This window comes from Apteryx mantelli, chromosome 4, assembly GCF_036417845.1.
Source record: "Apteryx mantelli isolate bAptMan1 chromosome 4, bAptMan1.hap1, whole genome shotgun sequence".
Classification (NCBI taxonomy): Eukaryota; Metazoa; Chordata; class Aves; order Apterygiformes; family Apterygidae; genus Apteryx; species Apteryx mantelli.
The window spans coordinates 24160108-24183909 of record NC_089981.1 but is presented as its reverse complement, the minus strand read 5'-3'; the positions used below and the strand labels follow the sequence as shown (position 1 = coordinate 24183909).

General features: G+C 57.7%; 1 protein-coding gene across 1 annotated transcript; it reads left to right on the top strand.

Moving 5' to 3' along the window:
* Positions 1-6303: 6303 nt before the first annotated feature.
* IGF2 (insulin like growth factor 2) lies at positions 6304-20029 on the top strand. Its single transcript, XM_067295505.1, has 4 exons — positions 6304-6688; positions 12598-12760; positions 18159-18325; positions 18792-20029. Exons 1-4 carry the CDS (start codon positions 6590-6592, stop codon positions 19029-19031), a joined length of 669 nt encoding a protein of 222 aa, XP_067151606.1. The 5' UTR covers positions 6304-6589; the 3' UTR covers positions 19032-20029.
* Positions 20030-23802: the final 3773 nt, after the last annotated feature.

The following is a 23802-nucleotide window of genomic DNA, read 5'->3' as shown; positions in this document are numbered from 1 at the left end:
ACATATGGGAAGTGCTGTCCAAGACCCCTGGGAGCCTCCGGCTGGGATGGGGTGGGAGCATCTGACTCAGGCGAGTCCCTCCCGCTCGCCACCTTCCCGGGGCCACCAACCCCCCCGGCCGGGGCCCGGCTCCCAGCCGTTGCTGGATGTGCTCCCAGCGAAAGGACGCGGAGGCACGCGGGGGCCCCAGCCCCGCCGCGGCTCCCTCCGCTTTGCCCCTTCCCCAGCGCCGCGCGGCACTATCGCCGCGCTCAGCGTATTTTTCAGCGGCGGAGTATAAACATTTCCAGTGAAGTGCACTTAGTGTAAATGCGTTTGCCAAGTGCTGCTGCCTTCCCTCCTTGATTGTGATTGCGGGAGAGCGTTTTGTTTAGGCGGGAAAACAAATCGCCGGCCCGCTGCACGGCCCGGCGCGCACCTCCTTCCCGCGGCGGGGCCGTCCATCACCCGCCGGCGGGCGCGGGAACGTTCCCTGGACTCGGGTCCCGGCCAGCGGCCGCGCGTCCCGGCGTCACCGGCGCCCGAGCGCTCGGCGGGTGGGAGCGCGAGGAGGGCGCCGGTGGCCTGCCAATGGCCGGGGCCTTCTCCTCAGCTCCCCTGCGCCGGCTGCCGTCCGTAGGCGCTCCGAGGGCGCTCGCTCCCTACAGGCGCCAGGCAAAGCGGGGGGTGCACTCCTGCCCCGTCCGATGGACGAGGATCCAAAACAGAGGCAAGTTAAGCGATGCGCCTGAAGAGCAGGCTGTGGCGGAGCGACGGGTGCGCTGGGAGCATCAGCAGCCACCTGCCCCGCCGAAGGAGGCCCCCAGCGCCCTGCTCGAGGACAACGAGAGCTGCAGACAAAGACCCACGCTGGAGCACAGCAGCAAGGCGAAAAGCAGAGGAAGAAACGCCTGGAAGATACATAGCTGGGATTCCTGAACCCCTCAGAGGTATTCGGGCTTAGCCAATATGCTCTTTTTTTTTTTTTTTTTTCCTCAAAGCCATTAATTACACAACAGAGACGTATCTGCACTGCTCCACCTCTCCGCAGAGAGTAAAGGCCCCGCGCATATTCCATAAAATGCATCACCGGCCGCACTCAGCGTAACCGCCTGTCTCGGGCGCTCGGAAAAATCACCCATTGGAGGGGGATATTTCTAGCTGGCCCTCGTGTCTCGTTTTCTGCAGTCGAAGCACGCACCTCAAAAGCGGGCGGCCGCAGAGGAGAAAGTGCAGTGCAGCGACCGCACGTGGGTCCCTGGCGCCGCGCTGCCCCAGCGGCCCGGGCACGCACTGCCATGGCCCGCTCGGCCACTGCCTCCTCTGCTGCAGGAAAGGACTTCAGCACCAGCTGTTATTTTTTTGAGGAACAATAACTCATTAAGCGCTTGCCTGCTGTAGGTTGCATGTGTTCGTGAAGCCAGGAGCATGTGGCCAGACTGACCAGTCTATCCTGGTGTTCCTGGGAATGGGATAAAAAAAAAAAAAAGAAAGAAAAAAGGAAGCTGGGGAGAAAGCAGGCATTTTTTCCCTATCTATCTACTCTATTCTGAATCCACTCTATTCCATATTGCTTTATCCAGAGCTCTTTCACTGCAGCATTCTTATGGCATCCTTACTACCAGATTTTCTGTTATTTACTGTGCTGATACAAGAAACTCCCTTTTGGGAAGCTATTAGCTGAGCTGGAGTCCACGTTGGGATGTCCCACAAGGGATGAACATGACACCTCTTCACTTCCACGGGTGATGGGGAGAAAGGGGACACTTCTCTCCTTTCCTGGGAGCAGCTGACGCTGGGGAGCTCCCAGTCCCCATCTCCGGCTTAGGGCCACGCTGCAGGCAGCTCTGTCGGGTCTCACTCGCCGCCTGGCGTTTGTGCTCTTTTAATTCCTACCCCACGCTCAGCTGCCGAGACACCTCCCAACCCTGTGCCTTCCTTGCTGCCGCCTCTTGAGTCAGCTAAGGTAATCTTATCTGTAGCTTTTCTCTAATCGCTGGAGACGTTGAATTTTAAAAGACGTTACAGGAATACCAAGTCTGTCCAGCCCACAAAAAATGCACAGTCTGCCCTCCATAAAAATAGGGGTGAAAACACCTGTATATATTTAACCACTGCCACAAATTCCTCTGGCACAATGGAATAATTTACCTCTGAAGAAGTTCACTTCTGCTGTGCTCAGCACCCTCAGGTCCTCAGCGTACCTCTGTCAATACTCTTCCCGTGCACCTAAGTCCAAAAAATGCTTCGAGGCAGCCATAGGCCTGGGCACGGCTAGGTACGGGGGTCCCTCCCTCACCCTGAGCATGCCAAAAACGTCCTCTGCTGACCCCTAAGGTCACCCCTCTTTCCCCCTGCCCATCTGGCAGTCTTGCATAAAGCCTCTGGCTGGGAGCCCTGGCCAGAGCTGCACAGCTTCAGCTCTCTTTGCTTGTCAGATAAGTCCTCCGTGGTGACTGTGTGCCCCAGGTAAATTATTTCTTCCACTCATAGTTCTTTGACTTCAATTTTGTGCAGGGACCTTACATATATCACATCCCTCTTGCCAATGAATCTCTCCTGTTCAAACAGTTTCGTGTGCCCCGAGATCAATATATTTTAGCAGCACACAAGGACACTGTGTTATTGCCGGTTTTCTGGGCTGTACAGAACAAGAGGTATCACTTTCTTAAAGCCACTGAAACATGCTCTGGACCAGGTAAGAGCTACTTCTCTACCATTAATCAGCCACTTAGAGGACTCTTGCTAATCACTTCCCATCTCCTCACTAGCAGTGGCTTTTTCTCCTGGTCTTCAGCTATGAGAGTCCCAAACCTACGGGCTGTTCCCCAGCCTTCTGTTGTCTCCTCACAGACGCCTTGACCTGTGTTGCCCAAATCCGTCAAGCGCATCAGTAACGCAGCTTGATATCCCTGGCTTGTCCTCCCCGTTGGCATGAGCATGGACTGAGAAAATAAGGTGCTTTTTCAAATGGAGGTACCTTGGTAATGCTCTCTTTCTGAAAGGGTGAATTTTCTGTAGGCACAGAGCATGAACCGTGCAACTCAGATGCTAAGAAATCCCCTTTCTGATCACCTTTTCATTTGTAGTATAATTGTGAAATAAGCCAAATAAGCATCACTGGTTGTCTTGGTTGGGTTTGGATTATGTGGCCTCTCCCCTCTGTAGATTATGGGTGGAGAGGAAGGGAGAAAAAATGTAAATGTCCTCTTCCCTGAAGGCATCTACCTGGCTCGGTTCCTCAGCACCACTACTGACTTTCAGCCGGGCCTCCGACCACTAGATTTCTGCAGATATTTACATTCTTCTCTGACTGCAATGTCCAGACTGGCCAAAGCTTTCCTGTTCTTTCCCCTTTTCCTGAAAAACTTTCCGGCCCATTGCCACGGGTTAGTGGCCACCCACAAACCTCTGATCTGTTCAGACAGGCAGGTCTGGCAGGGGGCTTTGTAGTCCACCCAGAAGCTTCTGTAGCCGCTGCAGCAGCTAAGGTTTCCTCTCTGAGCCCTGGGCATCTCTTGGTCATTTTAGGGCATCTTTCAGATGATGCTTTTATTCCAGCTCCAGCTCTAGATTTATTTATTGGCTGACTTAGCTCTGCAGATGCTGTCTTTGTTCCTTGTGAATTTAACGGGGATCTCAGATCATGATTTTTCTCCTGTGCCCTCCAAGAAGTCAGTCAACTGCAAGATGCGGTGTGTTATTTTTATTGTGTTTTCCGTAGATTCAGGTGTTTCTTTGGTGCAGCCCTGTTCACTCTCAAACCAAAATGCTTCCGAGGGTGCAGCAGGGGGACTGCATTTTTCCAAGCCCCTTCCCGGGCAGTGCTTGGCTCCGAAGGCTCTCGCTCCTCTCCCTCTCTTCCTCCTGCCTCTTCCCAGCTTTCCTCAGGTTCAGCCGTGCCCTTGGCTTTCCTGGTCCTCCTCCTGTTCCTCCTTTGCAGGCCAGGGGCTGGAGTTTGGGGTGGAGGCTGCTATTGTTTCAGCTATCGGGAGTGCAATGTTCCTTATGACTGTATTAAATGAAGGGCGGAGGTCACACATCCCTAGTTTAAATGAGGTTTAGGCTGACCTTTAACGATATTACACTCGTGGATCCTCTCATAACTCACGGAATAAACTCCCAGGGGCTTTTACCACCTCCCTCTTTTCTTCCTACTGTAAGGATGCCCGAGGCTTAATGTGCCTCTCTCCCAATTTCGCTTTGATTTCTAATCCTATCCCCTTCTCCCCCTCGCCCCTCTCAAATACAGATATATTCACTCTTTAAAGGTGGGGGGAAAGAACCTGTTCCTTTTCTCCTCTGGTCGACAGCTCTTTCTTTTGTGTCTCTTTCTTTCCTACCCCGCCCCCCTCCTCTTTCTTGACACAATGCACTATTTATTTGCACTGAAGGATAACTAAGAAGCAATTAAAAGATCAAAAGGCACAAACACAAGTAGATCCAGTGGCAACTTGTGGGGTTTATTTTGCTGCTGCTGCTGCTGCTGCTGCTGCAGCTTCGCCAAAATGCTGCCTTGTTTTTCCCCTAGCCAGAGGGACACCTCTCTTATTGGGTCGCCTCTTCCTCGGCGCAGACTTTTTTATGATCGCTATTTTTCACCCCCATTGTTTGCTATTGCAGTTGTTTACTGGAAAATCACTTGTTTTTCTCAGGGAGATTAACCCTCCAAGCTTTCTTTTGTCTACTCTCAGGAGGTCCTTGTGGTGAGCTGGGGGAAGGGAAGGGAGCTCCACTCCTTCAGCTATTAACAGTAGCTTACAGCCCTGCTTCACCCCCTTGCCTAGGTTGGGTCTTTTCCTTTGATGAGCTCTTGCTCGAAAAGGGGAGAGGTGGCTGCTCTTTGTTAAGGAGACACGTCTTGCTGAACGGTTTGCACTGGGCAGAGGAAGGACCCACGACCAGGGTTTTCTAGCTCCTGGGTGTCTAAGGGGAAGCTCCTAAAGCCAAAGGTAGGTATCCATTGAGATGCCTCTCTTTAGAGCCCCAATACACACCAGCAGGACTTCTAGAGCACTCAGCCTCTTCGACAGCCAGGCCACCTATTTAAATGCTTAAATATAGATGCAGGCGCCGAGGTTAGCTGCCTGTGTTAGAAGGTTTGGTGTGCACAGAGGCGCTTTCTCAGCACCACGTCTCTCTCCCAGGTGTGCCGGCGTTTTGAAGACCCCTGCCCTGGCACTAGGTTGTCTGATGGACACGATACACCACTGCCCTGGCACTAGGTCGTCTGGTGGAGGTGATACGCAGCGACACAGACAAGAGAAGCAGAGTCCAAGGAACAACCCAGAGGACAGAAGGATGCTTAGGAGGGAAGGATGCCCAAAGCTTTCTTGGAAAGGACCGGTCCTGCTCTTTCCTCACATTTTCTTGGGCATGTCTGCGGCAGTCCCGACTGCTTGGAGAGGCACCAAGTCCCCCCATCCTCGAAATAAAAGAAACGCAACCGCGCAAAACAAAAACAACAAAAAGAGCTTGCTTTAGGGCACATCGCAGCCCGGGCTGCTGCATCCTCGCCCCTCCGTGCGGCTCCGCGCGTGTGCCCGCCGGGCAGGGCAGGGCAGGGCAGGGCGAGCCGCGCTGCGCGGCCGGGGGCGCGGGCAGCGCCGGGGCTCCGCGCCCGCGGAGCGGCGAGCGGGGCCGGCCGCGGCGGGGGCGGCCCGGGGGCGGGGAGCCGCGGCCGCTGCGCGGGGCCCGGGGCAGCGGGCGCGGGGAGGGCGGGCGGCGCAGACACCTGCGCGGAGGCAGCGGCGGCGGCAGCGGCGGCGGCAGCGGCGCGTCCCGCCGCCACCCGCCCGGGCCGGGGCCGGAGCCGGGGCCGGGGCCGGGGGCAGCGGGGCGGCCGCGGGGTGCCGGCGCGGCGGGGGCAGCGGGGCGGCAGCAGCCCTGGCCCCCGCGGCGGGCGGGCCAAGCCCCCTCCCGAGCGCAGCCGGCGAGGAAAGCGTGCGGCGGAAACTTTTTTTCCCCTCTTCCCTCCCCGAGCTGGACTCCGGAGGGTTACGAGGGAGAAGGAGGGAGGGAAGGAGGGAGGGAAGAGAGAGGGGGTTAGATAGCTCTGCAACATTATTGGCTGCGTGGCCGGGCTGGTGCTCGCTGGGGAAGTCAGAGCATGCCCATTGGGGGGGTATAAAAGGGGGGCAGCCGGAGCGCTTTGCCTGTCTCCTCGCTCGTGGGGCAGCCAGCCGGGAGCAGCGTGCAGCTAGGGAGCCGGCCCCTCCAGCCCCGGCCAGGGGGACGCAGTCCACAAACACAACAGTGAGAGCCACCCAAGGGGCAGCCACAGCAGGAGGAGAGAAAGGCAAAAAAAAAAAAAAAAAAAAAAAAAAAAAAGGAAAAAAAGGGAAAAAAAGAAAAAAAGGAAAAACAAAAAAAGAAAGAAAGCGCTCGCTGGCTCGCCGGCTCGCTCGCTCTCCAGCATAACAAAATACCTAATCGTAACAAAATAACATCCTCGAGACAAAATCAAGCAGGGACTTGACACCGCAGCCAGGCCGGGCGAGGAGAGCGAGCCGGAGCGCGGGGAAGGCGAGCCGAGCCGAGCCGAGCCGCGCCGAGCCGCGCCGCGCCGCGCCCGCTCGCAGGGCAGGACAGGACAGGACAGGAGAGCAGCATGTCAAGCGCCGCGGCTCGCACGGATGAGCGCTGCCGGCAGCCCGCCTCCCTGCCCGGCCCGGCGCACCAAGTTGAGAGCAGCGGTGGCAGCGCCAAGGTAAGCAGCGCGCAGCGCGCCCCGCGCAACGCGCCCCGCGCAACGCGCAGCGCGCCCGGGGGCCGCGGGGCGATGCGGGCGGGCTGCCCCGCCGCCGGGGGCTGCGCCGCGCCGCGCCGCGCCGCCCTCCCCACGCGGGGCACTAGAGGGACCCCGAGAGCCGGGCTTGGGCCGCGCTACCCGCGCGGGGCGGCGCGGAGCGGCGCGGAGCAGCGCGGCCGCCTGCCTGCCTGCCTGCCTGCCTGCCTGCGCGCCCCGCGGCGCTGCCTCGCCGCCGCCCGGCGGAGGTCCCGCGTGGGGCGGCCCGTGGGCTGCGCGAGGTCCCGCGTGGCTGCTCTGGAAGCGCGGAGCGGCCGGGAACTGCGCGCTGCGTGCGAGGGACGGGCAGCTCTCTCGCCGCAGGGGCCGAGAGGTTTGCAGCTCGGTTTTGAAAAACACTGCAGCACGCGCGGTCTCGGAGGGATAAAAATTCAGAGAGGAAAAACAAGAAAGCGAAGCCAAAATGGAGTGAGAGTTAATGGTTGGCATGGAGCCTTCGACTTTGTGCGATTTTTTTTTTCCTTCCTTCCCAATTGCTTTTCCCTACAGTAATTGTTTTAAGAGAGCAACTTGGAAGGGTTTTAGCACTCTGTTGAGCAGTAGGGAATTGGGGCACATGAGGAAACTCAGATTTAACATAACTGTACCAGCAGATGTGGCTGCCTTGCCTTGAGCCAGTGGTACATTAACAGGGTTTCTGATATGCTAGGGCTCGCTGAGGCGACGTGGAGCAATCAAGTGTAAAAATAAGGCTTGTGTGGGCGGTTTTAAACAGACACCTTGGGAGAACCGCTGCTTTCAACCCTTAGGTTGCGACTTCCTATACAAAGTCTGTAGTTTTCTTCCAAATGCCAGGATGTGCTTGGGAGGCCAGGGCCTGGTTTTCTTTGTTTTTATTTGTTGTCAGGTTGCGTGTGTGTGTGTGCACGCACGTGTGTGTGGTTTTTTTCTTCTACTGAACAGGGTTCAGCGTGTTGGGGTTTTTTTTTTCTTCTCCTTTTGGCTTGATTTAGAGTGGAGTTGAGGAGTCTGGGTCGTGGGTTTTGTAAGGGTGACTTTGTGCTGAGGACATCTGGAGAAATAAAACTGACTGACACTTCTGATTTGAGCTTCACTGAACTGTTTTGGACCCAACTTGACAATTTTGGTGGGGGTGAATGGGTCAGAGCAGTAAATCTTGCTCCGCGGTGTCGACACCCACACAAGTTCACTCAGCCTTTCAAAGGGGCTATCCCTGCTCCTGTGAAAATTCATTAAGGGATAAAAGATTTGACACTGCAGGTCCCCTCCCACCGCTGAATGAAATTGGAGAGCCAAAATGTGTGTGTGTGTGTGTGTGTGTGTGTGTGTGTGTGTGTCCCGGCGCTTTTTTCCTGACAGGTGATCCTTTTTGCAGCCCGGCCGCAGAGCTGCCGGTGTGAGCCGGCAGCCCGGAGGTGTCAGTGCCTGTCTGCCCGTTGACTCCAGTAGGCTTTGGATCAAGCCCCGCTGGAATAGCGGAGCACTAGAGAGAGGGATTTCTGCCTTTCTTTTCTTTCTTAAATAAAGCAAACACAGCAGGTGAGGTCTTATTTTTAGAGGGACCGAGACGTTGGTGCGTTTCCAGCATTGCATACTAGCGCTGTAAGTGGCCCACCCTCTCCCTGCTCGTGTCCTGGGACTGACCTCTCCGATCCTTCCTGGGTTTGTCTGTGCTTTTGAGGGCTTCTGCGTCTAACGGGGCAAAGCGGCACTGGCTTCACTGGGCACTTGAAATGAGGGGTCAGGAAAGGTTGGGGGGATCGGGGAAGAAATATGCCTGGTGGTTATAAGCTGGCTCTGAAAGGGTTAAATCTGCTCTGCCAAGACATAAAGTAAGTTCAACGTGTTGTGGGAATATCACTTGCCAGTAAACTCCAGTCACCACAATTTCTGATTTAACAGCTTAACTTGCTGTTAACTTTTCCTGATATACTCCAGATTTTGGACGTGAATGCAGAAAGGAGAGAGGAACAATAAAGAAAGGAGTTAAGTGAGGCTACTAAAATGGACTTAAATCCCTTCCCTGGGTCTTGCCAGCTGTCTTTAGAAGAGTTAAGCAAGATTGCATTTCCTTTTTTTTCTGCCATAAATCAAATGTTTCTGGGCTGCATACCAAAATTTGTGCAATACGCTCTTGCTCCCCAGTGGGGTGAGTAAATGGTACTGAATACCCCATTCACCTTTTCGAGCTTGATTTTTCCACAGCTCCGGTAGCCCTCGCTGCAGAGCCGAGGCGCAGGGCGCAGGGCGCGCTCCCGGCCTGCCCTGACCGCCGGCCCGCCCGGGGCCGGAGGGAGCCGCGGCGCGGAGGCGCGAGGGCGCCCTTCTCCCGGGGGGAAAGGTGATCCCCAGGACAGGGCTGAGCGGTCCGCTGGGGACGAATGGGGAAGACAAAAAAGTAAGGGCTAAAAATAGAAGCAGCATTGCCAACCTCAGCCATATAAATGTCACGTGAGCCAGGTGCCAAGAACCAGGAGATTTTTATTTTTTTTTCAAGTCTCATGATTGCATGATTAAAGCCAAACGGGAAAAAAAACAAAACAACCCCCCCTAGTCCTGGGTCAGTCTTACTTGCCTGGCAGCTCAATAGTCAAAAGTCTTGCGAGACCCTGCCAGTGACATGGGCCCCCCGTGATGCTGGTGTTGGAGCCCCGTTACCTCTGTCCAAGGTCCAGCCTCATGGCACGTGAGAGATGGGCGCACCCCGTGATACTGGGATATTTGGGGTTTTCTCGCTGGGCTGGCTGGCAGCATCCCTGCCTCCATCCCTTGCTGCGCCGTACCGCAGCATCCTGTCGCGTGGGGGGTGCCATGCCCCAAACCAGGCCAGCTCCCTCCTTCCTTAGGGCCGTCCATGCTGTGGATCGCGCTGCGGCTCTGGTTCATGCCCAGGACCCCGGGGTGTCCTGCCGTGCCCCTGTTGAGCGGGCAGACCTTGGCTCGTATTGCCCTCGTGGCCGTGGGTCCAGCACGTGCGGAGCATCTCTCGTGGTACTGACTCGCCGGGGTAAATTCGTGTCTGGCCCGGTCAGGGGTAATCGCAGGTAGACGCTGAAGTGCTGAAACCTCACCCTCCCCGCTTGGGATGGGGCACCGAAAGCTTGTTTTTTCTTTCCTGCTTGGTTCGGGCTGACAACTCCTTGCCTTGCTGCCGTTAAAACTCTGCGCTGCGCCGCAAAGAGCAAGAGTTGGCCTGGGCCGTCCAAATCCAAATTTTGCAGACTGGGCCATCTGTCAATTCCCTCCTACGTTGTTCTGTTCGTATTAAGTTGTAATGAAGGCCAGACTGAAGGAGGAATTAGGTCAGACAGGAGGTTTAGTATCCGTTTTTCGGGAGATGTTGCCCAAGAGAGGCACAGTGGTTTGGTTGGCTCGGCGCAGGCCTGGCTGCAAGGGATGCCTGAGCAGTCCTCGGAGATTTGGCAGCGGGGCCTTGTAGCACATCGCGGCCTCTTGGCCCCCGACTCCTCAGCAGCTGGACAGAAATCGCCGATCCAGCTGATCGTGCAGCAGCAAACCATTGAAAAACCCCGTCGCAGCCTCGCGCGGGAGGGTGGCTCTTCCCTGCAGCTGAGAAATTCATCCTGCAGTTCGCCTCCGAGTTCGTTCAGCGCCGGGCATCTCTTTCGCCGCCGCTCCCCGCGGCCGGTCTTCAAGGGACCGGTCTCCTCCAGAGGAGGGAGCGAATCCGCGTCCGACCGAGCAGGCGGCTGGGTTTGCGGCGTCCTCCGCGCCACCTCCGTCCTCGCGGCAGCCGCGCGTCCCCCAGGAGGAGGCTGCGGCCGAGTTTGTGCCTGCATGGGGAAAGGGCCGCCGGGTGCTTTTTGGCACCCGGTGTTTTCCGAGGAGCGGAAGTTTTTTTCCACCGCACGGGCACGTATCAGGTCTCCCCCAGCATCAGATATCGCCCCGCTGGCACAATCCGGCTCTCCTGCCGCGCGTCCTCCCAGGGGGACCGCTCGCCCGCGCGGCCCGGCAGTCCCCTCCCGGGGGACCGGCCCGGGCTGCGGGCCGCCGGCAATCAGGCTGCTCGTTAAGCGCGCCGCTCGGAGCCAGCCGGAGGTTAATTGGGAACGGGGGATTATTCAGGTGTCCCGGAGCCCCGCGTCGGCCGCTCGCGCCGCGGCCGCGCAGCTGCCGCCCTCGCGACGAGCCGCGGGCGCTGCCTGCGCCTTGGGGACGCCGGCAGCCAGAAGCCACACTTAAAAAGAAAAAAATAGAAGAAGGGGGAAAAAGGCGAAGGGAGAGGGATAATTGCTGGCTTGACACTTGGAGAGCGCGTCGCTGATGTTGCCACGCGAGGGGCAGGACGGCGGCAGCGCAGGTAATGCCAGGGAGGGCTGGTGAGTCCCCACGGGCCGTTTCACAGCAAAAAAGAGGCAGGATTGCGGACGGCTGGGGGCAGACCGCTGCGGCGCGGCGAAACCGCAGCCCGCGCGCGGCACCCCTGGTGCTCCGCGGCGCAGCGCAGCGCAAAGCCCCCGCTGCGGCCGGGGGAGCGGTGCCGCTGCAGAGGCCCCGCGTGCCGGTTTGCGTGGTGGCCTCCAGGGCTGCTGCGTCTCCTGCCCGGGCTCCTGGGGCGTCTCGGGGCCCCGGCGCTGCCGGCGCAGGCTGAGCTCCCCGAAGAGCTACCGAGCGCTCGCGAGCGCGGCGTCTTTTCCGGCGGCGGCTCGGGCTGCGTGCTGCCGAAAGGCGGCAGTGAGGGTGGCTTTATTGCTGGCCCCCCGGGGGAGCTGAACTGATTTCGCGGCTCCGCCGCAGACTTCCCCGGTGACCTTGGGCGAGTCATTTAATCTCTCTGGGGCGGCAGCTCCACCTCCGAGCCGGAGGCGCAGCGCCGCAGCGTCCCGCGGGCCGGGGGCGTAGCCGCTCGCCAGCGTCGTCCTCGAGCTCGAGCCGCTCGGATGCTGGCTGCGGTGACGAAAGCTGGATGCGAAGCGCCGTGTCTGGGCCGAGCCTTAACGTGGTCGGGGGGGAAATGCCTCAGCTGAGACTTAGCGGTGCGCCACGCAAGCTGCTGGGGCCGAGCTGGCTGCCCGCCGCCGTTATTCCTGTGTTTAGGGGGTTTCTGTGATGCTCATCGGGGAGGTGTTGTAACGCCTCGAACCGCACGTGCATTTACCCTGCGCCCGTGCGGCAACGGCACCTTCGCTCCACAGGTGCGGAGGGGAAGCTGTTTGCTGGAGAGGAGTCAGGGGAAATCTTGGTGCTGTTCAGCAGATGATAGTGCGGGGGTCTTTTTAATCCTCCGCATTGGCCAGTGCCCCCCTGGGGGGTGTTTCCCCTGGGACCCGTCTGCCCTGAGGGATGTCTCTCCCGGTGGCGAAGGCTCGGCTCCCGGGGTTCCCTGCGCCGGAGCTGGGCAGGTCCCGCCACCGCCGGGGGCAGGGGCTGCCCCTGCCGGGCAGAACCGGGCTTTCCTCCGGAACGGCCTGAAACGTCGTTTCTTCCCGCTTTGGGGAAACATGCTTGAAAACTTTTCATCAAACCGATTCAAAAGTGAAAAAACCCCACCTCCTGATAACCACTTAAATGATTTCCCATTAAAAGGGGAAAAAAAAAGATGCTGTTTAAAGGGCAGGGGGAATAGAAGCCTTTCACAACAGGGCTGAAGCGGGATTTTCCAATGGAAAGCTGCTTCAATGCAAACCTTGTCCGGCTCGAGCCTGGCGGACGGGCAGCTGACCAGCGGGGCTGAACCTTGCCTGCAAAAATCATTGTCTGCAGCATCCGAAACCCTGGGGAGGGAGAACGCCGGGGGACGCGTTGCCGGCGCCCCGGAGCCGCCCGGCAGAGGGGGAGGCGAGGGGGGCCCGTGCCCGCGTCTAACGCTCTGGCTTTGCCCCCAGGTGCCGAGGATGTGCGCCGCGAGGCGGCTGCTGCTGCTGCTGCTGGCCTTCCTGGCCTCCGCGCTGGACGCCGCCGCCGCCTACGGCACCGCCGAGACCCTCTGCGGCGGCGAGCTCGTCGACACGCTGCAGTTCGTCTGCGGGGACCGGGGCTTCTACTTCAGTGAGTAGCCGGCGCGGGGCCGCGTCGAGCCGACTGCATCGGTGCGCCGAGCGTGCCGTTCTCAGCGCAGCCCCTTTGGCGCGGTGCACTGGGTGCAAAGAGCAGCTCGGGGCCGAGAGGGGCTGATTTTCTCCTCCGGCGCGTCCTGGTGTCCGTTTGCATCCATGCACAGGGGTAGGTGAGGAGAGGAAGGAGAGAAGCTACGCGCGCGGGGTGATGTGGACCCGCTTTGCGTGGTTTGGGGACTTTCTAGGGAGTGAGATGGGGAAGCCGGACCCTGCAGGTGATGCTTGGAAAAGTCAAGTATTGCTGGGAAGTGCTGCTATATTTTAGACGGCGCTGCGTAGGTGCTGTATCCACAGTCATCCCAGGTGCTGCTCCCGGGAACGGCCCCTCGGAGCAGCTTCGGGAGCACCTGGGCAGGGGAGCTCAGCTCTCCCCCGTCGGGGCAGCCCTGGTTGTGTCTGTAGCTCCTAGGCACCTCTCCAAATCCTCTTAAAGGCTGCCTGCATATGGACCTGTTGCAGCTCGCCGGGCTTTGGGCCAGAGGTGCCTTCAGCGTGGTGCCCTGCCCTGGTGTTTCGGCGTGGGGCGCTGCTCCTGCCCTTCTTTCTGCGTCTTGCTCCCCGCTGGCGACTGACTGCACTACGGAAAACCGCGGGAAAGAGGCAGGGCCAGGCGGCGGGGAGAGGGATGCAGGTAGGAGCTGCGCGTGCCGCTGTGCATTTGGCAGTCGCGCCTCTGCTCTGACCTTGCGAAAATTAATTAACTTGGAAAGTCACTTTCGAGGAACGGGGCGAGATGTGGTGGTTTTTTCCTGAAACACCGATGTCTGGAGCCGCTCTCCCTCCCCGCCTGCCCTCGGAGGGGAGGGTTTGCTGCCAAGCTGGGAAAAGGCCCTGGGTGCCGGTGTCAGGCGGGGATGCTCGGCGGGTGCGGGCCGCCGGCGTGCGAGGTCTGGCGTGCCGGGAGCGCGGTGGTGCTGCCGGCGGCGGCAGGGCTGCGTGAGCGCCGCGGGGCTGCTTCCCCGGCTGCAGCCGCCGGCCCCTGCCTGGGTCTCGCACCTCTTCCTCCTGCCTATATATAGAGGAGTGCCTGTCCCTCTGCCCTTCGTTTCCCTCCCCTCCTCCCCTCTCGGGGGATGACAGGCAACGGGGCTTTTGTTTTACGGACAGACTGACCTCCTCTCACCTCAAATAACCCTGCCTCCCAGGCCAAAATAAAAACACGTCTGCAGGCCGGCGGGGAGTTTCGTGCCAAGTGGCCAATCTGGTGTTTGCAGGGGGATTCATCTTTTTTTTTTTTTTTTTAATTTCCTCTCGGGTCCCCCTTCCCCTTTTGCAGTCTTTCTGCGGAGTGCAGGTGCCCCGGGGGCTGAAGCAAAGCCACCCCAAACCCCTGCTTTAACCCCTTCAGCATCGGGCTGTGCAAGGCTGAACAGATGCTTGGGCGCACGCTCTGCTTGGCGAAGGGTGCGGACATCCCAAGCCCCTCTCTTTTTTCCCTTTATTGGTTGGTCAAAGTTGGTCTTAGTCTTAATTTTTAAACCTCTTGGCTACCTGGATCTCAGCACCCTGCCCCTAGGGCCACATCATAAGGTCTACAGGGCAAGTTTGTAGCTCTCTGGTGGATCGTGGGGACATGTGTTGGCACCGAGACACTTGCATGTGCCTACCTGTGCCCTGCTGGAAAGCCCAAGGCTTCCCTGCTCGTTAATTTACGTCTTAAGACCGGGCCCAGATTTGTCATGAGCGCTCCTCACCCTGCAGCCTGCGGGAGAGCTGCTACCTGATGAGCAACCTGCTTTTGGAAAAGCAGCGCACGGGGGAAGTAGGCTGCTGCTGCAGCCTCGTCCCACAAGCGCGGGTGAGCCCTGCTTGCTGGAGAAGGCTTGTTTCCAGCAGCCGACTGGTGATCTTGGAAAAAATGAAAATCGGGAGGAAGCTCGCTGTCGGTTTTCTGCTGCCGAGGTGACTTAAATACCTAGCTACTGCTGTACGTCCTTGCGAAGGGAGAACTTGCAAAAGCTGGTGTCCTGGCCTAAGGTGTTTCTGCGAGCACGGTGCTGTCTCTCGTGGGAACGTGACTGCTGCCGAAATCCTGTTTCTGGGCTCTTCTCCCGCTTAGCTGAGGCCTCTCCGCGTTGCTCTGAGCTGGTGTGCTGTTCGCATCAGTGCAAAGCGGATGTGGGATGCCAACAGCCCTCCTAGACGCTGTTTCGCCCCCAAGGCAAGGGGGAAATAGGTAGTGTAGACGGAGGAGGGTGCGCTGGTGACAGCTGGGATGTCCATCTGTCTGTCCGCTCGCCTGGGGCACGAGTCACAGCTGCAGGTGTCTTTGGAAGAGCTGCAATCTGCAAACGCCCGGGGCTGAGGATGTTGAAGGTGGCTCCCAGCTTGGGGTTTCCAGCATCACCGGCTTTATTGGGCACCTCTCCGCACGTCCCCTTCGGCATCGATGCCTTCTTCTGCCGAGGGATGTGGCGAGGAGCTCACGAGAGGGGAAAAAAGCGGCAGCTCGTCGCCCGGCGGCTTCTCGGGGCCGAGCTTCCCGCGGGGCAGGGTGCACCAGGCCCGTCCCGCTGCTGCGGAGCCTGATGGCGGCGGCGGAGCGGGGCCGGAGCAGGGGACGTGCCGGCGACGTCAGCTGTAAACAGAGCCGCGGCGTGCTCTTCCCCCTTTCCCTCGATGGCTTGGCCCCGCCGGCTCCCTGCCGCCGCGGGGGCAAACCGCAGCGCGGGTGGAAAGGGGCCGAGGAGCCGGAGGGCGAGGATGGGGCTGGGAGGAGGAGGAGGAGGAGCGGCGTCCGCCTTCTCCTCCGCAAACAACGGCTCCCGTTTCCTCCTTCCCAACAGCTGATAAGCATTCAGCCCTGTGCCGCTGCTTGTGCTGACGGGGCACATTCCTGCGCGCCGCCGTCCCTCCGGATAATACTAGGAAGAAGCAGGGGGGCAGGCGCGGAGCCGGGCGGGCAGGGCCGGCCCGGGGGCACGGGGACAGCGGCAGCAGCGTGCACAAAGGGGCCCTTGTTGGCCGGGGGCCGCTTACGCCCAAAGGCCCCTTCCACTCGGCCGGGCGCTTTCGGCTGCCCCCGAGCAAGGGGGACCGGCCGAGGGCGGCCCGCTCCCCTCGCGGCACCGCTCCCCGGGGCTCCAGCCCTCCTTTTCCCGGCAATTCCCGACCCAGGGGATGCGCCGTGTGTGCTTCTTGGGGAGGAAAGCGGGAGGAGGCGTTCGGCGAATGGCTCGTGGAGCGGGACGGGAAGTGGGTTTCCTGGAGAGAGCGCGATAATTAGCTAAATAGCAGCTATTTACTGCTCCGTCCTTGCGGTAACGCGAGGGCTGGTGGCTGCGGACCGGCGCATCCCCGCTTGGCCGAAGGCGGCTTCTGGACAGCGCTCGGCTCTGAGCAGGGCATGGAAAAGCAAAACCCTCTCCGCGCTCGTCGGCCACGTTAAAGCGAGGTGCCGCACGCGGGCGAGAGCCGGGATCCCAACCTTTAGTCCCTGCGCACCCCGCGTGCTGCAGCAAACCCTTTTCCCCGTCCGGGTCAGCGGCGACACTGCTGCCAGCTAGAAATTTCCCGGCCTTTCGGTGGTTATCCCAAGGTAGCTGCGGGGGCCTCGGCCCCTGCTTGCTGTGTGTCTCTGTTTTTCCCCAAGTAACTCTCCCACGGGAGAGCGTCTTGGCATTTGGCGGGATCCGCACGGACAATTATGTAATGGGAAATCTGCGGCGCTGGGCGACAGCGAGGGAGCCGGCGGCGAAGCTGGCAAGGGGGACTTCTGTTCTGGAGAGGAGGCATCGAGCCTTTCGAAACCTCGGCTTCTCCCCGGATCGTGCGCGTCGGCGCTTTGGAAAGCTGCTGCTCGGCGGGAGGAGGGGGCTGCTTTGGACTTTCTCCGTTTTTCCTTCCAAACCCTACCTCTGCCCGTGCGCGGGCAGCCGGCGCACTGGGACGCGGAGGAAACCCGCGGGCGGCACGGCAGTGGGAGCGTTTGGCCAGCGGGCAGCAGGCTTCGCTTGCGCCTTGGGCCGGAGGGCAGCGGCCTTTTTGCGTTGGATCCCTCCTTGATCCACCTCGGGCCCCCCGGAAACCCACAGCGGGTTGCAAACACAGGTCTCCCGCAGCGTCCTTCAGTACAGAGGGCCGGGTCCAGCCTGCTTGCCGGCCACAAGCAGTTTAATGAAAGAAACATAAACTGCCCCCTTGGCTGGGCTTTTCCGGAGAGGGAAGCATCCTTCGGACCTTTGCGGCTGGCTGGGCAGGAGGGGAGGGCGAACTGGAGGGAGGCCACCGAGCGCTGCCAGGTGGACCCCTGCGCTGAAAGCACCCGGTGCTTTGCCACCCAAAAATGCTGCCCGAGCCGAATGCGTGAGCGCCTGCTCCGTCCAGAGCGTGCGCACGGCGAGTCGCGCTTTGCTTCATGTTCGGAGCTCAAAGCGGCCCCGGGTTCAAGCCGCCCCCTCCGGGTCCCAGGTCGCCTCGCAATCCTTCGAGGGTAGGTGCTAAGAAGCGACGTACCAAACACATCCCGCAAGGTCACCGGAAAAGCACCAAGCAAATTCTTTAGTTGCAGGCCATTCCACGTTATTGGAAGGTTTGTCGTCGTTTCGCATTAGGAATTCAAATTTGCCCATCCCTTTATTTAAAGAGGAGAAAGGGGGGAAAAAAATTATCTGAGCCTTTCTTCTAGAGCACGTTGGCTTGATTAAATAGTGACACTTGATGGTTGCTGCGCTGGCCACTTCTCCGCTGGCTTTCGCATCCTTCTGCAGGGAGAAACAGGAGAGGAACCCTTATTAAAAGATTAAGTTTAATAGCTATTTTTGGCGGGTGTGGGAGCGTGTTGTTGAGAGACTGTATTCTTTCCGCAGCTGTCTCAGAGCCGTCCCATATGGTAAAATTTATCTGTGTTGCTTCGTTTCACCTGCCTGAGCGTCAACATGAAAGAAGGTCAGCAACGGCAAAGCCGTGCTGCTTCTTTCTGATAAAAGGCGTTGGCCAGGATCAACGTCGGAGACATTGGTAGCCATCTCCCTAGCATTGGCCATCTCCCTAGCATTGGCCATCTCCATAGCATTTGCATCCCGCCCGGCTTCAGCTTGCTTGCTCCAACTGTCCCAGCTAGCTGAAGCTGTAAAAGTGGCTCTTACTGGTGTCGCTGATGAGGTACACGAGGCGGAATAGATTAGGGTAATATAAAGTACCTTTAATCATGGTTGCATCCGCACTGGGAGCTGGGGTGGCATTAATGGCACCTGCCTGGGAAAGTCCTACCGTGCAGCGAAGCCGCTTCGCGAGCCCGTGTCCGCAGCGCGCCGCCGTGGACGACCGGTGCGGGGAGAACGGGGTCCCTTTTGACGGGGGGTGTAACGGCCGGGCCTCTGCCGTTGCAGGTAGGCCAGTGGGGCGAAATAACAGGAGGATCAACCGCGGCATCGTGGAGGAGTGCTGCTTTCGGAGCTGCGACCTGGCTCTCCTGGAAACCTACTGCGCCAAGTCCGTCAAGTCGGAACGAGACCTCTCCGCCACGTCCCTCGTGGGGCTGCCGGCACTCAACAAGGTAAGCGGGGCGGCGGTTCTCCAAAGGGGCTTGCTGAAAGAGAAGGAAAGAGGGGATAAAAGGGCCGCGGGGAGAGGAGGATGCGCGTCTCTGAGACCTGTTCTTCTGCCGCAAAGCCGCGGTGAGGAGACCTCCAAGGGACAGAGCTGCTGGGAGACTGCTGGAGCAGGGGGTCGGACTAGCTGATCCCCGGAGGTCCCTTCCACCCCCAGCCCTTCCGTGAGCCTGTGCCACTGCGCTGAGCGCCCGGCACAAAGCCCACGTGCTGGGGACACCAGAGGTGGTGCGGGCTAGGGAAGGAGGAGGAGGAACAAGCGCTCCCCTGGGGGCCGCGCGGGAACCACGGGGCTCTGGCGGCGGCGGCGGCGGCGGCGGGAGCGGAGCGGAGCGGAGCGGAGCGGGGGGCGCAGGCGGCCCTGGCGCCCGACCCTCACGCTGCCTTTCCCCCCGCGCCCGTCCCTTGCAGGACAGCTTCCAGAAGCCCTCGCACGCCAAGTACTCCAAGTACGACGTGTGGCAGAAGAAGAGCTCGCAGCGGCTGCAGCGCGAGGTGCCCGGCATCCTGCGGGCCCGCCGGTACCGGTGGCAAGCGGAGGGGCTGCAAGCCTCCGACGAAGCCAAGGCGCATCGCCCCCTCGTCGCCGTGCCCAGCCAGAGGCCCCCGGCGGCGCGAGCGCCCGCGGGCACGCCGGGCCGCCAGAAGTGAACTGCCGAGCGGCTTCTCCGTTTGCGGTCCGCCGGGGGCGGGCGGGAGGACTGGCGAGCTCTAGCCCCCGAGCCCCTCGGCGCCCCGGCCGCCCAGCGGCCGGCCGAGCGCGGCAGCCCGGCGCGGCGACGACGGCGGGACCGCGGCGCCCTCGGCCAGCGGCGCCGTCTCCGTGGCATCGTCCGTCCGGGCTGCTTCTTGGGGGCGGGAGGGGCGTTTCGTTTCTCAGACCTGTTTTCTTCCCCCGTGTACCCAGTGTTTCCCAGCCTGTGCTCCAAAGGGACAGTCTGGCACTTGAACTTTTCGTGTTTTCCTCCTGTCGGGCACGGCATGACATCCCGGGTGCCGACGGCAGAAGGCAAAAGAAAGAGCGAGAGGGAAAAAGGATACGAAGTCAAACATTTTTTCAAGAAGAAGAGTCCATTCCGTGTCTTTCTTGACAATAAAGTGAAAAAATGGGGAGAAATGTTGAGGGATATAAATTTTTTTGCCTCATTCTCACCCCCACTCTTTTTTTTTTTTTGGATAACTTTTCTTATTTTTATAACTTTCTTTTGCACCTTTAAAAAAAATGTAACTGAGAAGAAATTCCGAGGAGACCCATCTGCATTTTTTGTGTGTGCTTAATTACAAGATTCCAAATCGACTTGCACCTTTTTAAAATCATCGATGAAGTGAGAAAGAGAGAAAGAGGAGAGAGAGAGAGAGAGAGAGAAAGAGAGAGAGAGAGAAGAAAAAGGAAAGGGAAAAAAAGAAAAAGTGAGCTGATGCTCACTTTAAATGGAGGAGGCGTCTGCATTGCACATTTGCCACGGATTTAGTTGATTTATATATATAATATATTATATAACTTTTTTGGCAAAAAAAGCACTATTTTTATGGGACATTTTGTGTAGTATCTGAAGAGGGATTGTAATGTTTAAAATGTGTTATGGTGCTAAAGTAAGTTGGAAGGGAAAAAACCCAGAAATAGCAAGGGAGGGTGGGGAGGGAAGGACAAGATAGCGAATACTGAACTTGAAATTTTAGCTTTTCGTTTTAGGAAAAGTGTGATAAATGTGTTTCTTTTCTCTTCTGAAATATAGCTTGGTCATGACCATATGAGCTAGTTGGCTGTCACTCATGTACACAGATGCACGCACACACAGAAATACATCTATATGCATCCTTTTTTTTAAGAAAAAAGAAAAACAAAACAAAAAAAAATTTAGACTAAAAGGGAACTGTTCTGAAGACAAACTATGTCGAAGTCACGCAGGTGCGCCCGTCACGCCTCCGGGCCCCGCTCCGGCGGGGACCCCGCCACGCTGGCTCCCGGGGCCTCCTCGGTCTCCCTCCCCGGCTTCTCCCCGGCACTGCCGGCTCGCTCGCGCGCTGCGCCGCGCTGTGCCGTGCCGTGCTGCGCCGCTGCGCCGGGCGGCCCTCGGCGCCACCACCCGCCGGCTCCTGCCCCTTCTCTCGCCCCGCGCGCCCGGCCGCCGAGCCCCCGCGCCGCGGCAGGTGGCACCGGGGGCCGGGGGCGGCGAAGGCGCCCCGGGGCGGCCCCCGGCCCCGCCGCCGCGCCGGAGGGAGGGAAGGCGAAGCTCTCGCCCGAGGCGCAGCCCGGAGAGGTGGGCAGCGGGCTGTAAAATAGGTCGGTTTTAAAATAATATATATTATCTGTCTAGGAACCGTAAAAGGGGGGAATCAATTACATCTCCCTGTGATATACTCTCACTTGCTAATAAAATGGGGACACTCTGTTAACCAGTTCTGTACTTGCTTTGTCTTATATATCCATACATTTAAAACATAAAAAAAAAAAGACTACTTGAATTGTATTCTATTTCGTGGTTTTGAGGGGAGGGCTAGGGGGAGTTTCGAGAGGGGGAGGATTTTAATGTATAATCCTTTTGTTTGTTATTACCTTGCAATGTTGAGCCATGAAGCCTTTGTTTAAAAAAAAAATGGCACTGCAATACACGACAAAGAAAATCCTTTATTTATTTTATTAAATATATATGGAAAAAAATGAAAATTGGTCCAAATTAAAGGGGCAGGGGGGAGGGAAGCGGGTGGGGTGGGGAAGGCAGAATAAAAACAGAGCGATCGCAAATAATTGACTTTTTTTTTTTCCTTTTCATGTGTCTTTTTTTAAAAGAAACCTAGTTTTTATTTTTTAAAAAGAGAAGTAAAAGCTTTCCTGGATGCTTTGTACCAAAAAAAGAAAAAAAAAGAAAAAAAAAAAAGAAAATCTGTTAAGCAAATAAATATCCATCCAGAATATGAAGCCTGACTTTTTCTTTCACTTTTATTTATTTTTTGCTACTGGAGTCATTGCTGGTGGGGGGGAAGAAAGCCTTGCCAGGTGGCAATATTCATAAGGGAACCGGGGGGGGGGGGGGGGTGTCGCTGAAGCTCCTGCCTTGGGGCTCGATCCCGCAAGGCAGGGAGCGGCGCGGGGGTGCTCAGCACCTCCCGCTGCCCCAAAGGCGCCGCGGGAGCTGCGGCCACCTGGCTGCTCCCAGCGAGGTCGGTCCAGCCGGGTTCGACACCTGCCTCCGCAGCCCTTTGCTCGGGGCGGCGGCGTTTTCCAGTAGCCGCTGGGATCTGTTTAGGGTCAGCATTTTTACGGATTTGGGACGTTTCCAAAGCCCCGGTAGCTGGAGTTCCTGCTCAGAAGAGAGCTGAACGGGAAGGGAAGATGCGCCGAAGGCAAAAAAGGGGGGGGGGGGGGGGAATCTTATCTAGACTGAGGTTTCCTTGGCGAGAGCAATTCTCTGCTTTATGGGGGAAGATGTTGCCTCTCTACGTTTTTAGGGATCCAGGTCAGCTGCTTTTCATCTTTTATAATAATCACACACCTGTGCAAATGCAAGGGAAAATACTGTGATTCCAGTCTGGTAGTAATTTCCACCGCTGCAGAGTGACTGCTGGGCAAAACAGTGCCAAAGAAGTCCTTTATACCCAAATTCAGCTAGATACTGTGCCATCTGAGCCAAGTCAACAATTTAGGCACTCAGAGATGCAAAAATGCAATTTTGGAAAATTAGTTTCTTCTAAAATTTGCAGTAAGCCAAAAGAGTAGATTTTTCTTGATTTATTCCTCTTTTTTTTTCCCCCTCATAACTAGGTGGCAGGGTTTTTCGTACAGCTGTGGGTATAGCTGCTTCCTTTGGACGTTTCCTTTACTGCAGGTGGAGAAAGGTCGTGTTCATCTTCCCATCCCTCTGCCCGCCCCAGACCTTTGGTTTCATTCGCACCCAAAGGTGGCCCTACAAAGGGCTGACTTAGTCATGGCTTCTGGTGGGATCTGCTGCAAGTTTGCTCCTTGGGAGCTTTGTTTCCTTTCTGCTTTTTGCTGCATAAACCACTAATATGGAGGGGGGACAGCATTGCATTCAGACCTCTTTCTGGTTTTTTGGGGGTGGTTTGGTTGTGCCAACGCGCCCCAAGCGGTCACTGGGAACTTCTGAGCCTGGTCCCAATCTGGACCAGTGAGACCAAGCCTGCACTTCAGCTCAGGCTTCCCCTTTTGCTTGTAGGCAGGTAAGTCAAAAAAAATCCCAACTTGAATCCCCATGAAGAACCATGGAGTTGAGAACAAACCCAAGATGCTGTGTTTGCTTAGATGGATGGGCAGACTTGATTGAGATTTTTTTTTAAGCCGCCCCTACACATAGGAACAGGTCTTAGCACGGAACTCCTGGGGTTGCTTGGGCATGGGAAGCGGTACCAAAGCAGGCAAAGCTCAGAGCTGCCTGGCATGTTTGGGCACCCAAACCAGCCTCATGGCTCAACCCAGCTGCTCCAGAGACCTCCGTGCACCAGGGACCTCCATGCACTGCTTTGCTGACTTGCAAGAGGATGGGGAGGCAAAGGATAATTATGGCAGAAGAGTGGGAAACTGTTTCCCTGGTGCCCTGGAAAGGAACAGGAAAGTTCTCCCTCCTCCAAACCTGCCTGTCGTTCCAGGTACTGATATTATGTCGCTCTGCAGGAGACAGAGAGCAAATGGTGCTTGCATACAGCAGCTCTTCGGGGGCACTTTTCCAGCACGATATACCCTGGGATACGGGGAAGGAGGGAGGGTGCAACTTGTAGGGAAATGGCCGCAGTCTTTGCAAGATGCGAAATCAGTGTCTCTGGCTTTGTCTGGATATGGGGCAATAGGGGGGGAAAAACAAACCAACTCGTATTTTTTCCTTTTCTTCCCCTGCTACATTATTTCTCAGCTTTTATATCTGGAAAACACCTGCACTGTTTCCCTAGCCTTCAGTGAGTAGTAATAGTGCCATAGGGATGAGCTGAGCCTCCAGACTGGTTCCTCTGTCTTTATATCTCATAACTGCTTCACCAATTTCATCCTGCCTGATCCCAAAAGCTCAGTCTTTTGGTGAGGTACCTGGCTGCCTCTGCACTCAATGAAGGGAAGAACTATTTGTTGATTGAAAAAAAAAAGAAGACAACTTGTTTTGTTGTTGTATGCATTACTGTCCGCTCATTCTTTGCATGGTTGTAGGGAGGGGAGAAGGGACCTGGGAAAGGTGTTGCTGTGTCTGTGTGTTCAAACATTTTCTTTTAATTAAAAAAAAAAAAACAACACACCCTTCCGATGCGCACAAACTGCAGGCGCTGTGGTGGCGCAGCAGCTCCATGGCTCCCAGGCCACGCGAAGGAGGAACGCCGATTTGCAATGGCCAAGGGACCCCCTGTCACGGGAGAGCCCCGGTGCTGCCACGCGAGGGGTTCGGGATGGCTCCCGCTCGCCTGGGTGCCGAAGGGTGCTGCG

Excerpts from the sequence above, each read along its gene's own strand:
- IGF2 (XM_067295505.1), top strand. The coding sequence starts at position 6,590 with ATGTCAAGCGCCGCGGCTCGCACGGATGAGCGCTGCCGGCAGCCCGCC. Across the intron at positions 6,689-12,597 it reads GCAGCGGTGGCAGCGCCAAG|GTGCCGAGGATGTGCGCCGC; the intron begins GTAAGCAGCGCG and ends CTTTGCCCCCAG. Across the intron at positions 18,326-18,791 it reads GGCTGCCGGCACTCAACAAG|GACAGCTTCCAGAAGCCCTC; the intron begins GTAAGCGGGGCG and ends CGTCCCTTGCAG.